This window comes from Primulina eburnea, chromosome 4 (assembly GCF_022965805.1).
Source record: "Primulina eburnea isolate SZY01 chromosome 4, ASM2296580v1, whole genome shotgun sequence".
Lineage (NCBI taxonomy): Eukaryota > Viridiplantae > Streptophyta > Magnoliopsida > Lamiales > Gesneriaceae > Primulina > Primulina eburnea.
In genome coordinates this window covers 39,175,027-39,192,770 of record NC_133104.1, presented here as the reverse complement: position 1 = coordinate 39,192,770, position 17,744 = coordinate 39,175,027, and the positions used below count along the sequence as shown (strand labels likewise).

The window sequence follows — 17,744 nt, the reverse complement described above, 5'->3', positions numbered from 1 at the left end:
TGAGTTATACTTGCACTAGAAGGTGCGTACGACGTTTCTTCAACATTAGGGGTAGAAGAAGAAGCTGCAACTTGATTGTCCATATACGAACCAAAAGCTTTTAATGCATCATCTCTAGAGGAGAATGAGCCTGTGAGACGTACCGCTAAATTTATTAACTTGTTTTTGTGCCTCTTCCCAAGTCTCATATACACTAGGTTTACGCCCAATGAAAACTACATATGTTTTATCAGGATAAACTTTATATGTTTTCATGTTCAAATATATTTTTTTGTTTTTGATAAACGATATATGGTTATTTATATTGACATTGTCGATAAAAGAAAAATAAAAAAGAGATATGAATATAGATAATTTATAAGAGTTGATAATCAAGTTTAATTTTCAATAAACTCAATTACCCTATTTATAAGAGAAAATAGCATAATACAACTATTTACATATATTATCTTGTCATATTTACTTTGATGACAAAACTTATAAATCTAACTAAATACAATAATCATCTATAATAAAAAAATTATCTATAACATTCTTCCTTAGATAATTATTTATTAAATTATTAAAATCTCAATTTTGCAAGATAAATGTTTGACAAATTCATCGGGACTCGAGTGTTGTCTTCTTAAAACATTGATGGTAAAACTCTACGGGAAAAATCTTTGAGAAAAGGAAAAAGAATACATCAATTGATATTTTCTTCTGATGTCCTCCCGACGATAGATGTGTCTCGTTACAACTCGATAAGACAAAATCCTATTGAATGAAAAAAAGTACGACATTTCTCGCTACTTGATAAATGCTTCATGAAAAACACGTGACGTGAGCAAATAACATAGACAGAAAAAAAAGTACAATTTTGATTGTCCCTCTTATTGTAAGCATCGCTTGAATTTATTAAATCTTCATACTTGATAAATGCTTCATGAAAAATTTTGATATGAAAACCACATGACGTGAGCAAATATAATAGACAGAAAAAAGTACAACTTTGATTGTCCCTCTTATTGTATGCATCGCTTGAATTTATTAAATTTTCATATTCCAATTGTGTACATTGACTTACCAAAATTTGATGTCGGTAATAACTTTGTAAGAAGACCGATCTCATTATTTCCGTTGTTGTTAATAACCTTATGTAAATCTATTATCTTGATAAAATCGTTTTCTTCATCTTCAAAGTACAAAAAAGATATTTTAAGCATCAAATGATAGAACAATCATCAATGAATGTGACACTTATAAATAAAAAAAACATTTTAGTATTTTTCATGTGTATTATAACTTATGAAAATATATAATTTTTCTAGTAAATGTTCAATCCATAATTATATACATAACTTTACATTTGTCAAGTATTTCAACGCACATTAATTTTTCAAAATACTTGATAATTTTGGTAAACTCTTCGAAGTACTAAGTCGGATGTATCACAATATCTTAATTCTTATAAGGAAATGTTGCTCTACTAAAATAGTGGCTTTATAGGTTGAATATATTTATTTTATTTGACACATTGATATATATATATATATATATATATATATATATATATATATATATATATATATATATATATATATATTATAATTATGCTATTTCTAGAGCACCAACAAAATATATAGTTAAATCGAGTATTGACAACACGTTGTGTTACTTCAACAACATCAATAGAATTAGATTTATTTTTATTCTCAGTAAGTTACATCATCGTGCTAATTACTTGTTATAAATTATAAGAAAAAAGAGAAATAAATAGGGCAAAAACTTGTGTGAGACGATCACACGGGTCGAATTTTTGAGACGAATATCTTATTTGGTGATCCATGAAAAAGTATTACTTTTTATGGTAAGAGTACTATTTTTTATTGTGAATATGGGTAGGGTTGACCAGTCTCACAGATTAATATCCGTGAGACGGTCTCACATGAGACCCACTCAAGATAGAGAGAATTTAAAAAAGTCAATTTTCAATTAACTTAATCATCTTATTTATGATAAAAAAAAAAATAACATAATATAAATTTTTACAGATATTATTTTGTCATATTTACTTTATTCACAAATCTTTCTAATCATCTATGGCAATAAATTATCTATAAAAATTATAGCAAAAGTTATCGATAAGAATATGAAGTTTTTAATACTAAATAATATTGTTTCTATTTTTAAAATCAAATTCCAAATGACATTTTAATTTTTTTGTCAAACACAAAATATAATTCCAATTCCAAATCGCATTCTCTTAATAATTTAGGTCGTTTTTCTCGGTGACAGAGAATGTATTCTCTTTAAAAAAGATAAAAAAGGCAAATGTCTGAGCCCGGGTTCGAACCGGGGACCTCTAGTGTGTGAGACTAGCGTGATAACCAACTACACCACCCAGACTTGGTTGGCTGACATAGACAATTTAAATATTAAAGTTAATACCATCCTAAATTGGATAATCTGATTTTAAACTCTTGATAGAAGAGGTGTACTGCAGCAGAAGGATACTTGCTTCACCTATTTATTAACGATGCGGTTTTTTAAATGAATATATATATTTATTTTTCCACACCTAAAAATCAATAAACATTCACTAGCTTCACCTGGTACACAATGAACTCAGAGGGAAAAAAATTTAATAGAATGAACAAATGTATTTATGAAATTCAAGTAGCACATCCAGTATGAACTCCTCTATAAAACATTCTGACACTTGAATCACAACTTGCTCGGTATCAAGCCGGGCATCGAGCCACATTCTAGAATTCGCCATGTCTTTCGAAACAGTCTGGTTCAAAGTTCGTTTCTTTGTCTGAGGCAGTACATAGAAGTCAGCTTCTTTCATGATCTCATCAAACACAACTTCTTCCAATGGCAAACTCATAATTTTTGTTTTATGAATGTTAGCCAAGGAGGAGAGGAGAAGTTCCATTGATAAATCTCTAGTAAAACTTCATTTATATGATCAAATAGAAGCTTTGGATTGAGGTTAGGATCGATAAGAGGAAACTCCAGTTCATCGAATAGTGATGCGTGGATCAGTTCTTCAGGTAGTGGACCAATTTTTGATAGATGATCCCAGTTCATACAAGAAGCTTGGAGCACTAAATGGACATAAACTGATATATGATCTTGTTCATTCTTGCAGGTTTTAATGTCAAGTTGAGGATCTTGGGGGGTTGACTCAGATGAGCATTCTTCAAAGTCGAGACGAAGTGGTTGTAATGATAGTTCAACTGCAAATAATGTCATGTAAAGTATGTATGAAACAGGAGGAGGATAATGATGGATAAGGTTTTGTTTATGTCAGTGTTAGTTACCAGTTTGAAACGTGGTGCTTGGCAGATTGTTGATGACATCATTGAAAAATGGCTCAAGTACAGAAACCGGGGTTCGATGTGCTTCTTGATATTTAGTGTTGTCGCAACTGCTCAAAGGAGTGAAGGGAATATCATCCAATGTAGATGTCAATATCTCATTCTCTGAATGTATGTCCTGCCAAGTCAGAAACTTGTGCGAAAGGTAAGAGGTTACTCAACCGGCATCATCAATTTTCCATCAAAATTTGTACAGGCTAAACATGTTTTTATTCAAAGATCTAGAATTTTTTATTTGACATAGTAAATTTGGGGACTGCCCTTTTCCTGATCCTTTTGGTCCGGCATTGGATGCCAGAGAAAGCGTCCTTAAGTTGTGGCAAGAGGTACATAAAGGAACAGAAGTGCTACATATTGATGACCATTTCTTGACTTAAAAAAGATGGACTCACCATGAAATGAAACGAACTTTCATCGTCCTCCAGTAACTCTGTGACATCACTTCTTTTTAGTGTGCTTGTGGATTCACTTTCCACTTCTGAAGTGCAATTTTCATGTTTCTGGATGCTATCTATGTCCTCGGTTTCTTGTTCTCCTGTAGAAATGTGCCAAACCGATAAAGAGAAGATTAGTAGAATAAAAAAGAACATGGATTAATGGAATAGCTCGTACCGTTATTAAAGTCCACTTCACCACCTTCAGAAAGGACGGTACAATATTCATGATCATCCGTGGCTACGATCATAGATGAACGTTTTTTCGTCTCCAAAGTTTCAATACCTTCATATATCTTATAATCTTCATCACATGTAACTTCTTTACTTGGTCTCAATGGACTTGGGCAAATACTTCGCCTCTCATTCATTATCAAGCAACTGTTTCGAACGATATTAGGAGAGTTGCTGTAAGTAGTAGATCTCATTTGAGCATGTAGGCTGTCCGTTTCGGGCTTATTGGCCAGCTGAAATCATGTTCTGGAGAGGAAAGAATCCGGGCCACAGTTTTTGGGGATTTTTTTCTTTTTGTGTTCTCTAATGCGTTCACATCATTCACTCTAGTGTAAAGTTGTCTCTTCGCCTCAAAAATCACATTGAATTCTTGTTTCATGGAGAGGCTAACAGTTGGGAAGTCTATTTTTCTGCGCACTGTCTCCTTCATGCAAATATTATCAGGCCTCTCGATGGATCTGAGGGATGATGTCTTGCTTCGGTTTTCCCTTATCTCAACATTTTTGGAAGAACTGACAGTGTCACGCCCCGAGACCGGGGTTAATTGACACTGGCGTTGTTTAACAATCACACAATTGAAACAACAAGCCTTCGTAGCACAGTATAAACCGAAACCAGTTTATATATCATAATTTCAATGAAATAACATTGTCTTTACAAAACCGAAATGATTTAAACGACAAAACTAATGCAGAAACGTCTTACAATTTATTAAATCATAAATTCGAAGTAAATCCCATTACTAATCTGGAAAATCACCAACCCCAAAATTGATCCGTCTCTTCGTCCTCAACCTGCTCTTCGGACTTATCTGGGAGGGGAGAGTAAGGGGGATGAGTATTTTGGGAATACTCAGTAAATGGGGGACTTTGAACACAACATAACCAATTTAATAACATTTTCGAAACATATCATAACGTACAACATGCTTTTCATAATCGTAACGTAAATTCCATAAAATAATAACACTGCGATTTTTCACCTTTCAACGGTTTACTGACGTCAGTCCCTAAGTTTTAATCCTCTAAGGGGGCGAGGCCATAAAACAGTTCTATCCCACTAGTAAGGGCCATATGTTGGAATTCCACCCATTTTCAGGGAATCCTCACATTGTCAAACATAAACGTAATAACTTTCGAAAAAACGTATAGACAAAACGACGGTACTCGACCGTATTTTTAAACCAAAAACAGAAAATTTCATATGCATAAAACCGAAATTTAAAACAGCCCACTTACAGTGTTTGTTTATACTAAAAACGTGGAGAGTACGGCTTGGATTGGATCACTTCGCGTTCTCGCTCGGACGGTACTACGGCTCGATTTTTCTTGGAAGATTTTCGGCAGAGTTTCGGCTAGGATAAGTTGCTGAATTTTCGAAAATATGTAGCAAGAAATTTCGAAATTTGTGTCTTGAATGAGTAGGGTTGATGCACTATTTATAGGGGAGGATGGTGGAGCTAAATTTGGTAGATCAATCATACCAAAAATCGTGTCAAATCTCCTAATATTGACTCCAATATCCTTGCCATCGTTGCTGATTTATCTTCCAATTTTGTGGGATCCCCTCCTTAATCACTTGCCCCTCAATATTTCGAAAATATGGGGATTAGGTGAGGAGATTTGCTTCTAAATTGCATGGTATGTTTGACTTAGTATTGAATCTCCAATGCATTCCAATATATCTCCTCAAAATATGTGTACCCAAAAATATAGTAATAAAATCTCAAAAAAATTCCTTACAACTATTTCATTATATTATTAAAAGATTTTCGGTTCTCACAGACAGAATTCGCGAGGTCCATTTCACGACAGATACAGTCTCCGACTCCCAAAATGGGTCTATTATTGGCAAGTTTATTAGAATTTCCCTTCATTGAAAGCTGTTTGGTTCCTTTTTTGTTGCCTCCAAATGTATGTTGCAACTTTCTCTTCATATCTTTGAAAGAGAAGGATGTTGGTTTCTGATTGGGTTCTGTAACACCCAATTTCTGATACGATTGCACAGACGAGCAATGACAGATTTTGTTTTCCGAATATCTATTTTTTTGTGGGGATGGCTTCAATATAACTATCTTAGCGAGATGGCGCGTGAAATGTGTTTTTGAGACGTATTGGCACTTATGATCAATCTTTTCCAAGAAAGGCTTCTGCAAGTTCCCGTTTTCCGAACTAGTATCATACGTGATCTCAAATTCTGAGAATTTGACATCTAGCACTGGCTTAATGAATCTTGCTAACATGGGATTTGGCTCAGGTGAGAATTCCCTGAACAAATCCTTTTTTGTACTTAAAAATTCCAATGCATCGGAGAAAGGTTTACACTCGGAGCTTGTTTCTTGTTTTCCATTGAATCTTCTGTCAATAAACATCTGATCAACAAAGACTTTAGCTCTCCTCTGAACATGTTTCATCTTCAAGTCTGCATCCTGAGTGCATATTACACCTAATATTTCCGCAGTCCTGAGCTTTTTTAAAGATGTTCCGGCTGAAATTGAAGGAGGCCGGTGAATCAAGCTTGCTGAATTGTGATACAAAGAAGAATTGTGAGCAGACTTTTTGCCCTTATGTCTTGCCCTGTATTGAGTTTTCACCAGATGATGAAGTGGGTCCGACTCAGTTTTCTCACGTTGCAGTCTCTTAACGATCATTTGATTTGTGTTGTGATTCTCGACGCAGATATTTTCTTGAATAAGATTAATGAATCTTGTTTCTCTTACATCAGCTCTACATATCGTCAAGTCTGCTGCAAGCTGATAAAAATAAAGCATAGATTAGTTCATTTTCTGGATCTCTAAGGCACATGCAAGGATGAAATCAGGACTTCGATTTACAGGGCGAAAACTATAAATGGTGCAAAACTTTTAAAATCAGAGGTGCCAAATTTTAAAGCTTTAGATAATTAGGCTAAAAAAATGGTGGTCCTTTTGGTTGATTGGATCCATATATCTTGCCCTTAAATCATTCTTGATCACAAAGAACACAAAATTCAAACTATTGCTCATTGAAGGTCTTAAGCTGAAACAAACTTGAATTTTCTGACATTCTTCATTAAAACTTCCAAGCCGATCTAGCTTTCGTGGATAATCTGCCGCAATATATACAATTTACGATCTTAAATATCTGAAATGGCATCAAATCATTTTCCTTGGAATGGAGTAACATTTATTGAATGACTGTGCAATAAATCAAGAGTTAAGGCTAAAATCTAAATCTCCCTCAAAACAGAGTTGGCCATCATAGGTAGCATCGCCTACTCTTGAACCAACAATATCCATTCAACAGCGTAAATTTTATAATTTATCAAATTTATACGCCATTACAAATACATCAAGATACCCCGTGGATGGGCCCGCTACCCCTGGCCCATCCCAAGCCAAATGAAAGACAAGCCCATCAAGGGCCCAGGTATTCTCCTATAAATACCAGGTTTGAGTGTTCAGTTCAGGCATTCAATTCACTATATTGTTTTCAGCAGCACCCTTAGCTGCTCCCCCCATATATCCTCAGTCACTGACTTGAGCGTCGGAGGGGCTACGCCAGGACACCCTCCTGGCCCCCTCTTAACGATCTTCTTTTTTATTTCAAGCTCAGGGTAACTTCAAAACCCGCGTCTGGATTAGTGACACTTGCTGGGACCGGACCCTAAATTTCCCGTGAGTATCACTTGGCGCCGTCTGTGGGAATACTTGAGTTGAGACGTAGAGATGGTTGGCAAGAGAGGGAGTAGAAGAGCTACCTCAGCATCATCGCGTCCTCAGAGGAGACCCGAGCAATCTCATGTTGAGACGAGACAAGAACAACCGAATCTTGAGACGAGACATGAACAACCTCGTCAAGTGATGAGAGTCGAGCAGCCCCTTCACGAGACAAGGGTCGAGCAACCCCGTCCCAATGAGAATGTGGGGAACTTGACCCTAGAACAGTTGGGCCAATTTATCACCCGAACTGTGGATGAGGCCATGAAGAGGAATCAAGAATCTATGTTTGCAGAAGAGCAGGCCGCTCGCCAGGAGCGAGAGGAGAATGTGGAGGGCAGTCAGAGTAGGGTGGAGGAGACGCGACCCCGTCCAAATGAGGAGAATCCAGAGATGGAGGAGATGTGGAGGGAGATACGGATGTTGAGGCAGCAATTGGGAAACAGAGCTGCAGCCCCAAAGAAAGGAAGTCCTTTTTCCCTCGCCATTTTGGAAGAGGGACTTCCTCCAAATTTTCGACAGTCGAATGTGGGAGAGTACGATGGACATACTGACCCTGAGGAACACTTGGGGAGATTTGAGAATGCGGCCATATTACATCAATATTCATATGGGGTCAGGTGCAGGGTGTTTCTGGGCACGTTGGTGAGGTCAGCCCAGCAATGGTTTAACACCTTGCAGCCCAACTCTATACGATCTTTCGAGGATTTTTCAGCTGCTTTCTTGCACAGATTCGCTAGCAGCAAAAAACACCAAAAAAACTATTTGAGCCTGTTTGTGGTGAAACAGCAAGAGGCTGAAACTTTGCGGGAGTTTGTCCAGCGCTTCAACACTGCAGCGCTAGAGATACCAATTGCTACCCCTGACATCATGATAAGTGCATTCACACAAGGACTGAGGGGAGGAGAGTTTTTTAAGTCATTGGTCAAGAAGCCTCCGTCTTGCTATGATGATTTGTTGGCTCGAGCTGAGAAATATATAAACTTGGAAGATGCTCAACGGTACAGAAGGATGGAAAACCGGCCAGGAGAAAGTAAGGGGGATGGAGCTGAGAGAGGTGGTAAGAAGAGAGGTGCAGGTGAGAGGGAGGAGGACAGAACCAGAAGTAGAGGACAATTCTCATCACATGTTCCTCTGAATAGGAGTCGGGATAAGGTGATGGAGGTGAGGGAGTCAGGGGAGAGGGGAGAGAAGTCACATAGGGTGGAGGGCAGTGCCCGGCCTCCGCCGCGGGGTAGACAAGAAGGATCCTCATCCGGGAGTGAACTGAGATCCCGCCCATCTTCTAGGCGAGGTCGAAGCCCTCCCTGGATACATCCAAGGATCGAAGAGCCGAGGAGAGAAGATCGAGGTCAAGATGTCCCTCGGGATCCCGCTGAACAGAGGAGCGGAACGAATGAGGATAACCACCCCACAAGAGGGATGATTCATATGATCTCGGGGGGTGCTACTGATGGAGACTCTGGGCGAGCTCGGAAGGCACATGGGAGAAGGTTGGAGAACTTTGAGATATCTAGGGGTGAAGACTTACCACAAGATCCCATCATCGGCTTTGGACCGGAAGACCTCCGAGACGTTGTAAATCCCCATAACGATGCCTTGGTGGTGACGGCCACCATTGCTAACTATGATGTGGCGAAGATATTTATTGATAATGGAAGCTCCGTAAACGTCTTGTTCAAGAGCACGTTGGATCAAATGCAACTGGAAGGATTCGAGTTTGAGCCGGTCTCCACCCCGCTGTATGGGTTTGCAGGACACGCCATCCCGCCTTTGGGTCAGATTGTGCTTCCCCTATCCTTGGGAACTGATCCTCGGCGTGTAACAAAGATGATAGCATTCACCGTGGTAGATACTTTTTCAGCGTATAATGGAATTCTAGGACGGCCAGCCCTGAAGAATTTCAGAGCCGTAGCTTCCACTTATCATCAGAAGCTTAAGTTTCCTGTGGAAAAAAGAGTTGGAGTCTTGTGTGGGGACCAAAAAGTCGCGCGTCGGTGTTATGAAGGGGTAGTAAGGGGGGAGGGAAAAAGATCACGTGGGGAGCTTAACATGATTGGGAAAGGAAGAAGTGGATAACTTTGTCCTATTGAGGTACAAGAGGAGCAGAGATGAAAGTTAGAGAATGCGCCAGGAAAGGCTCTAAAGAGGCTCGGAAATGCTTAACACCTCAGAAAATATTACTCTTGAATTTATTGTTAATGTATTTCATCTTTGCATTTTCCTATGTACTCAGTTGGAATTCAATAAAACCAAGTTCTTATATTAAGTTCATGGATGTTGTTGTATTGTGAGGATGAAATAAATTTTATTTTTCTGCTAAGACATCGTCTAGCAGAGGAGCAGTGGGGAGAGGAGCTGTGAGGACCGGATTTTATCCACATTATAATTAAATAATTGTAAGAAAATGTTAGCATGAGATTTTATTTTGTGCATGGGAGAATATTTTATGGGATATGTAGAGATACTATTGGACATGCAATATTATAGTGATATATTGTGATTAAGCATACAATTTTCGAAAATTAGGAAGGAGATTTTCTTGCAAGAGTTGAATATTACATAAGTTGAAGAATTAAGGTATAATATGATACAAGAATTTCGAAAATTTCCCTAGGATAAATGCCAAGATTGGTGAGGATTATATGCTTGGTTAACTTGGACAAGAATCATCAAGACATTGCACCACAGCCGTTGGATCGGGTAACCTAGATTTTTCGAATTAATCTAGACCATTGGATTAGAGTGTGAATCTCCTAACTTAAGTAGATATATTTTCGAAATATGGAAGATGAATCAACATCTATGGCAAGGGAATGAGAGTCAAATATTGAGAGATTATGCAAATTATGGTATGATTTGAACACCATATTTAACACCCTTCCCTCCACCTATAAATACCCCATCACCCCACTCATTCCCCACCCTTCAAATTCTCGAAATTTGAGCTGAAAACCAAGGCGAAACCCTGCTGAAAAATCGTCTCTAAACCGTCCAAAAATTTAAGCCGAGGCACCGCCCGATCGAAGAACGAGTAGCGATCCAAATCCTGAAGCCGAGTACCCACGTTTTAGCAATCAATATATACTGTAAGTGGGCTATTTTCAAACTTTAAAATTTCAGATTCGAGTATGCATGTTTTCAATTTTAAAAGAAAATAAATAGTCGAGTACAATCTTCTTTCTACCTTTCTTGCATTGTCATACGATTTTAAACGCACTGTGAGGAGTCAACCGTATATGGGTGGGAATCCCAACCATGACGTACCCTTACGCGGTGGGGGATATAACCGCTATACGGCCTCGCCCCCTTAGAGGAGTAAAAATGAGGGACTGACGTCAGTAAACCATAGAAGGTCGATAAATTGCAGTGCTTGATATATGTTTATGCATGTGGTACGAAAATGTTATGCAAGTCATATGATTAATTCGAAATTTTACATGTTGATTTATATTGTGCTCGATATCCCCCACTTGCTGAGTATTCCCAAATACTCACCCCTTACAACCTTCCCAGATAAGTCGTCCGAAGAACAGGTTGAGGACGAAGAGTCCGAACAGTTTTGGGGATGGTGATCCACGCGACCCGTACTAGTAGTAGTATAGTTCGAATTTATGATTTAATAAGTTTTAAGACGTTTTCGCACTTAATTCTGTCATTTGTTGATTTTCGGATGTAAAAGACAATTGTTTATTTCGTTTGAATTTATGATATAAACTGGTTCGGTTTACACTGTGCTGCGAGAAGGCTTGTTGTTTCAATTGTGTGATTGTAAACGACGCCGGTGTCAAGTCCCGAGTTTCGGGGCGTGACAGGAGCAAAAATTTTATTTTCCTGCTAAGGCGTCTCCTAGCAGAGGAGTTAGAGAGTGATGGTGGAGAGACTTTATTTTCCTGCTAAGGCATCGCCTAGCAGAGGAGCAGAGTTAGGGTGGAAGAAAGATTTTATTTTCCTGCTAAGGCATCGCCTAGCAGAGGAGCAGAGTTAGGGTGGAAGAAAGATTTTATTTTCCTGCTAAGGCATCGCCTAGCAGAGGAGCAGAGTTGGGGTGCAAGAGAAATTTTATTTTCCTGCTAAGTATCACCTAGCAGAGGAGTTAGAGGGTGAAGGTGGAGAATTTTTATTTTCCTGCTAAGGCCCGGCTTAGCAGAGGAGTTAGGGGGTGGAGGTGTTGATTTTATTTTCCTGCTAAGGCCCGGCTTAGCAGAGGAGTTAGAGGGTGGGGGTGTTGATTTTATTTTCTTGCTAAGTATCACCTAGCAGAGTTGTTAGAGGGTGAAGGTGGAGAATTTTTATTTTCCTGCTAAAGCGTCGCCTAGCAGAGGAGTTAGAGAGTGAAGGTGGAGAATTTTTATTTTCCTGCTAAGGTGCTGCCTAGCAGAGGAGTTAGGGGGTGAGGGTGGAGAATCTTTATTTTCCTGCTAAGGCATCGCCTAGCAGAGGAGCAGAGTTAGGGTGGAAGAAAGATTTTATTTTCCTGCTAAGGCATCGCCTAGCAGAGGAGCAGAGTTGGGGTGGAAGAAAGACTTTATTTTCCTGCTAAGGCATCGCCTAGCAGAGGAGCAGAGTTGGGGTGGAAGAAAGATTTTATTTTCCTGCTAAGGCATCGCCTAGCAGAGGAGCAGAGCTGGGGTGGAAGAAAGACTTTATTTTCCTGCTAAGGCATCGCCTAGCAGAGGAGCAGAGTTAGGGTGGAAGAAAGATTTTATTTTCCTGCTAAGGCATCGCCTAGCAGAGGAGCAGAGTTGGGGTGCAAGAGAAATTTTATTTTCCTGCTAAGTATCACCTAGCAGAGGAGTTAGAGAGTGAAGGTAAAGAATTTTTATTTTCCTGCTAAGGCCCGGCTTAGCAGAGGAGTTAGGGGGTGGAGGTGTTGATTTTATTTTCCTGCTAAGGCCCGGCTTAGCAGAGGAGTTAGAGGGTAGGGGTGTTGATTTTATTTTCTTGCTAAGTATCACCTAGCAGAGGAGTTAGAGGGTGAAGGTGGAGAATTTTTATTTTCCTGCTAAGGCGTCGCCTAGCAGAGGAGTTAGAGAGTGAAGGTGGAGAATCTTTATTTTCCTGCTAAGGTGCTGCCTAGCAGAGGAGTTAGGGGGTGAGGGTGGAGAATCTTTATTTTCCTGCTAAGGCATCGCCTAGCAGAGGAGCAGAGTTGGGGTGGAAGAAAGACTTTATCTTCCTGCTAAGGCATCGCCTAGCAGAGGAGCAGAGTTGGGGTGCAAGAGAAATTTTATTTTCCTGCTAAGGCCCGGCTTAGCAGAGGAGTTAGAGGGTGGAGGTGTTGATTTTATTTTCCTGCTAAGACGTCACCTAGCAGAGGAGTTAGATGGAGGAGTTGAATTTTATTCTCCTGCTAAGGCATCGCCTAGCAGAGGAGTTAGAGGGTGGACGCGTTGAATTTTATCTTCCTGCTATGGCGTCACCTAGCAGAGGAGTTAGAGGGTGGAGATGTTGAGTTTTTATTTTCCTGCTAAGACCCGGCTTAGCAGAGGAGTTAGAGGGGGGAGGTGGTGAATTGTTATTTTCCTGCTATGGCGTCGCCTAGCAGAGGAGCAGAGTGGAGGAGGAGAATTAAATTTTTCTGCTAAGGCATCGCCTAGCATAGGAGCAGAGTTTGGGAGGAAAAAAATTTATTTGGTTAGTCGATAACGAAAGATGTTGGGGAGCAGAGTTTACGGGGATCGAGTGTGCGCGATGGCGCGCTCGGGCGAGAGCAAAGGCGATGGGCGAGGCGCTGCTAGCGAAGGGCGAAGGGCGAGGGGTGAGCTTGGGCGAGGGTGATGGTTGGGCGAGCTTGGGCGGGGCGAGGCGCTGCTGGCATGGGCGAGGGGCGAGCTTGGGGCGAGGAGAGAAGTAGAGCTGGCGAGGGCTCGCGAGGAGGGGGGCGAGCATGTAGGAAGGCTGGCGAGCGTGCAGGAGGGCTGTAGGCGTGTGGACGTGCAAGCGAGCGAGTGTGCGCGATGGCGTGCTCGGGCGAGAGCAAAGGCGATGGGCGAGGCGCTGCTAGCGAAGAGCGAAGGGCGAGGGGTGAGCTTGGGCGAGGGTGATGGTTGGGCGAGCTTGGGCGGGGCGAGGCGCTGCTGGCATGGGCGACGGGCGAGCTTGGGGCGAGGAGAGAAGTAGAGCTGGCGAGGGCTCGCGAGGAGGGGGGCGAGCATGTAGGAAGGCTGGCGAGCGTGCAGGAGGGCTGGCGAGGGGCGAGGGCACGCGAGCGAGAGGGTGAGGCGAGGCGAGACGATGGGGCTTGAGGGTGAGCGGGCAGGCTCTTAGGCGAGGAGGGGCGAGGTCACGCCGGGCGAGTGTGGGCACTCGGGCAAGTGGGCGAGGGCGATGACACCTGGGGCGAGCGCTTCGGTAGGGCGAGCGTGGCATGCTTGGGCGAGAACCCTTGGGCGAAGCAAAGCACGCAAGTAGTGGGCGAGCGCGAGTGCTGCTGAGCGAGCGTCCAGGGCGAGCGCGACATGACTGCTGGGCGAGCTCGCAGGGCTCTTGCGCGGGACGGAGGGCTCGATGTGCTGGGCGAGCGCGCGGCATTCTGCTGGGCGAGCTCGCGGGGCTCTTGCACGGGACGAGCACTCGACTTGCTGGGCGGGCGGAGCAGGCAAGGGCTGCGCTGTGAGGGCGAGGTGGCTAAGGCGGATGGAGCGGGCGGTGATTGGCTGGGTGATGTGTAAGCAAAGGAGAATTGTTGAATATAACACAGAGGTAATTTTGGGGAGACTAGTGGGCAGTAGAGGAAAAATGCAAAACTCGCACCCGGTAACCCGAGGACAACACGACTAATCGAACTTCGAACCTGCGATTCAGTTCGACTCGAGAGGGGGAGACTGGTGATACCCCGTGGATGGGCCCGCTACCCCTGGCCCATCCCAAGTCCAAATGAAAGACAAGCCCATCAAAGGCCCAGGTATTCTCCTATAAATACCAGGTTTGAGTGTTCAGTTCAGGCATTCAATTCACTATATTGTTTTCAGCAGCACCCTTAGCTGCTCCCCCCATATATCCTCAGTCACTGACTTGAGCGTTGGAGGGGCTACGCCAGGACACCCTCCTGGCCCCCTCTTAACGATCTTCTTTTTTATTTCAGGCTCAGGGTAACTTCAAAACCCGCGTCTGGATTAGTGACATTTGCTGGGAGCGGACCCTAAATTTCCCGTGAGTATTACATCACATATGTATATATCCAAAATGCTGAGAATTTAACGTCACAGCCATACCTATAATGTGTTTATTCATCAGCCCTCCATTCGAAATCTGGTCATTACAGGCTTTGCCTTGGCCGGACTCAAGGACATCAAGCCCTCCCCACATGCAGTTGATATTACTTTCCCGCATGATCCTCGGATTCGTGATGATCTTTTCGACATAACCGATCAGTCTTTACTCTCAATTGGCGTTAAAGAAGTTCTCGATGAACCCCATGATCTGCCAAAAGAACCAAAAGAAAAAGGTTAGCAAAACCATCATCAAATAAATGGAGTGCAAGATAAATGATATACCCTTTTGTTTCTTCAAACATAATACATACATATACTGTCTTAGAAGCTTAGATGACCAATATAAACATCGCATTATCTTATCCATAAAACCATGTAATCGTACCAAGCTAATTCAACGAAGAGAAACTTCAAAAGATCGCCATAAACAAACATTCTCTACATTTCCCAAGAAAACAATGCATGCATTCCAAGAAACACAACGCCACAAAATTAGGGAGTGCGGGAGGTTAGGGGTAGAGAATACATGCCAATAGGAACTACTTCGTCCTATCAATAGTTCCTCAGGGACAGTGGAGAAAGAAAATGACCCAAATAATTAAAAAAAAGAGTGTCATTTGTTTGTTTGCACATATACATGTAGTTTTATTTCTTGATTTGTTATTTATTTCCACAAACAGCATTAAAATGTGAACTGTATGATATTGACTCTGTCCATCCCCGTTGGCAATTTGGCATCAAAGTTTGGTTTCTTTCGACCACTATAAATCTTTGAACTTGTTTGGTTATAATGTTGTATAAAGAAACGTGTTCAAAATTAGTACGCTTTTTCTTATTAAATGTTAGAGTAGCACTCTTTAGGTTGTTTAGAAGAAGTACAAATGCATGTGTTCTTCTGTACTCAAAAAACAACAAGAAATAATATTGACTCAGCTCGAGAAGAACAAAACTTGTTCGTCTCACATTTCTTCACTTAACATGGTATCAGAGCTAGTGGGTATCGATCCTACCTCTTGATGCGACACAAGATCTAGATCACATTGCTGGAATTTGCTACGTGATTATCGCAAACATATGGCAAATTCGGGTAATTTCGATGATCCCTTGTTCTTACATCCTTTGGACACACTATGAATGAATTTGGTAAATGATTAATTGCTTGGTGTCGAGAATTATGGAGTTTGGAGTCGAGCTATGATAATTGCCCTAAGAGCTAAAAATAAGATTGTGTTCATTGATGGTTCATATCCACGACCCGCAGTTGGACATGCTTCTTTGCACAAGTGGGAGCAATGTAATGCTTTGGTGATTTCGTGACTAATGAACACTGTATCTAAGGAGATTTATAGAGGAATCGTGTATTCGACAAATGCTTCAATAGTTTGGAGTGATTTGAAAGAACAGTTTGATAAAAATGAATGGATCAAGGATTTTTTCTATCCATTGTGATATCAGTTGATTGACTCAAGGAAGCAGCACAATCTTAGCTTATTATTCGAGACTCAAACACCTGTGGATGAATATGCATATTTGGTTATGTTGGGTTTTGGCCCAATTTCTTCTCCAGCCCATTACCTTAACCTACTGTTCCTTCCTTATTTACGTATGGGCTATTGGCTTAAATAAGACCACTCTTTTCCTTGGACAGTAGCAGCCGAGAGTTTTCTTCTCCTCCAAGAGTGTGAGCAGCGACTTCAGAGAAGAGAGATCGAGATACTTCGCTTCGCTTCGTGTGCGTCTTCCTTCGGTGTTGACTGAGTGTCATCGGTTTCTCTTTGCTTTGTGCTATTCTGTGTGTTTCTCTCTCGTTCTGTCACGGGATAAATCTGTGTGTGTGTGAACCTGCTGGTCGTGTTAGAAAGTGAGGAAGAAAGAGCGTGAGTTGAGGGCATCAACCAGTGTTTCTATTGGGAAACCTTTGTGGTCTTCGCCTTGGTTTACTGTGTAATTGGAGAGGCCAAAATCAGTTCGTCTGAGCCCGTTTTTTATCCTAACACTTTATATTCTATTGTTTCTTGTTGCACTGAAATCTTGCAGGTTGTCCAGCGAGAAACAGGAAGATACGGCATCACAGGTGTGGGCTCCTAACAGTGGTATCAGAGCCATTGGTTGCTGACCGCTGCCCGGCTTGCTGCCCGCTGCCCGCTGCCCGTCTTGCTGCCCGCCGCACGCTGCCCGCCGCACCGTCGTCTTCGGTTCGTTGGAATTTGAAACTCTTACTTAGAGTTTCGCTCTGGTATATTGGCTGGAACCTCTTTTACTGCATTTAGTAGCGTAACCGCTTGCCGCGGATTTATGTGCTGGGATTTGCTGCTGGTAGAACTCTAGGTTTTATGTGCTTGTTGTGTTTCCATTTTCGTGGCGAAAAGTTGCTTCCGCTGTGTTCGCTTTGATCTTGGTGATTTAAATTTTCTCTGTGTGAAAATTTGTTGTTTTTGATCAACTGTTGTGTTTTTTGAAAATATCTATGACTGGATATCATCTCGAACCTTTTAACGGAAAAACGGATTTTTCAATATGGCAGCAGAAAATGAAAGGTATTTTGGTACAACAAAGAGTTTTCAAAGCGATAGACTTGTCATATTCTGCTGCTGAAACTCCTGAAAAAATTGCTGAAGTGGATGGGTTTGCTTATTCGTCTATAATTTTGAACTTGTCTGACTCTGTGCTAAGAAAAGTTGGTAAACTGAAATCGGCTAAGGAACTCTGGGAAAAATTAGAAGAACTTTATACTGAAACTTCGTTGCCTAGTAAATTGTTTTTGCTTGAGAAATTTTTCCGGTTCAAACTTGATTTA

The 17,744-nt window shown here is 41.3% G+C and overlaps 2 protein-coding genes and 1 non-coding gene across 4 annotated transcripts; all 3 read right to left on the bottom strand.

Annotated features, from left to right (window-relative positions):
- Positions 1-2,314: 2,314 nt before the first annotated feature.
- On the bottom strand, positions 2,315-2,388 carry TRNAV-CAC (transfer RNA valine (anticodon CAC)). The gene has a single exon. It is a non-coding gene; the product is annotated as a tRNA-Val (tRNA).
- Positions 2,389-2,567: 179 nt separating this feature from the next.
- On the bottom strand, positions 2,568-4,546 carry LOC140831212 (uncharacterized). 2 transcript variants are annotated; one of them, XM_073195047.1, is made up of 4 exons: positions 3,978-4,546; positions 3,758-3,900; positions 3,309-3,483; positions 2,568-3,224 (listed from the first exon to the last, which is right to left on the bottom strand). In XM_073195047.1, the coding sequence occupies exons 1-4, from the start codon at positions 4,225-4,227 to the stop codon at positions 2,869-2,871; spliced, it is 924 nt and encodes a 307-aa protein (XP_073051148.1). In that variant the 5' UTR covers positions 4,228-4,546; the 3' UTR covers positions 2,568-2,868. The 2 variants fall into 2 exon arrangements, with proteins under 2 accessions (XP_073051148.1, XP_073051149.1); XM_073195048.1 differs by having other exon boundaries at positions 4,128-4,546.
- A 1,119-nt stretch (positions 4,547-5,665) lies between these two features.
- LOC140831211 (uncharacterized) lies at positions 5,666-15,543 on the bottom strand. The gene is made up of 4 exons (XM_073195046.1): positions 15,259-15,543; positions 14,948-15,155; positions 7,062-7,120; positions 5,666-6,785 (listed from the first exon to the last, which is right to left on the bottom strand). Exons 2-4 carry the CDS (start codon positions 15,063-15,065, stop codon positions 5,778-5,780), a joined length of 1,185 nt encoding a protein of 394 aa, XP_073051147.1. The 5' UTR covers positions 15,066-15,155; positions 15,259-15,543; the 3' UTR covers positions 5,666-5,777.
- Positions 15,544-17,744: the final 2,201 nt, after the last annotated feature.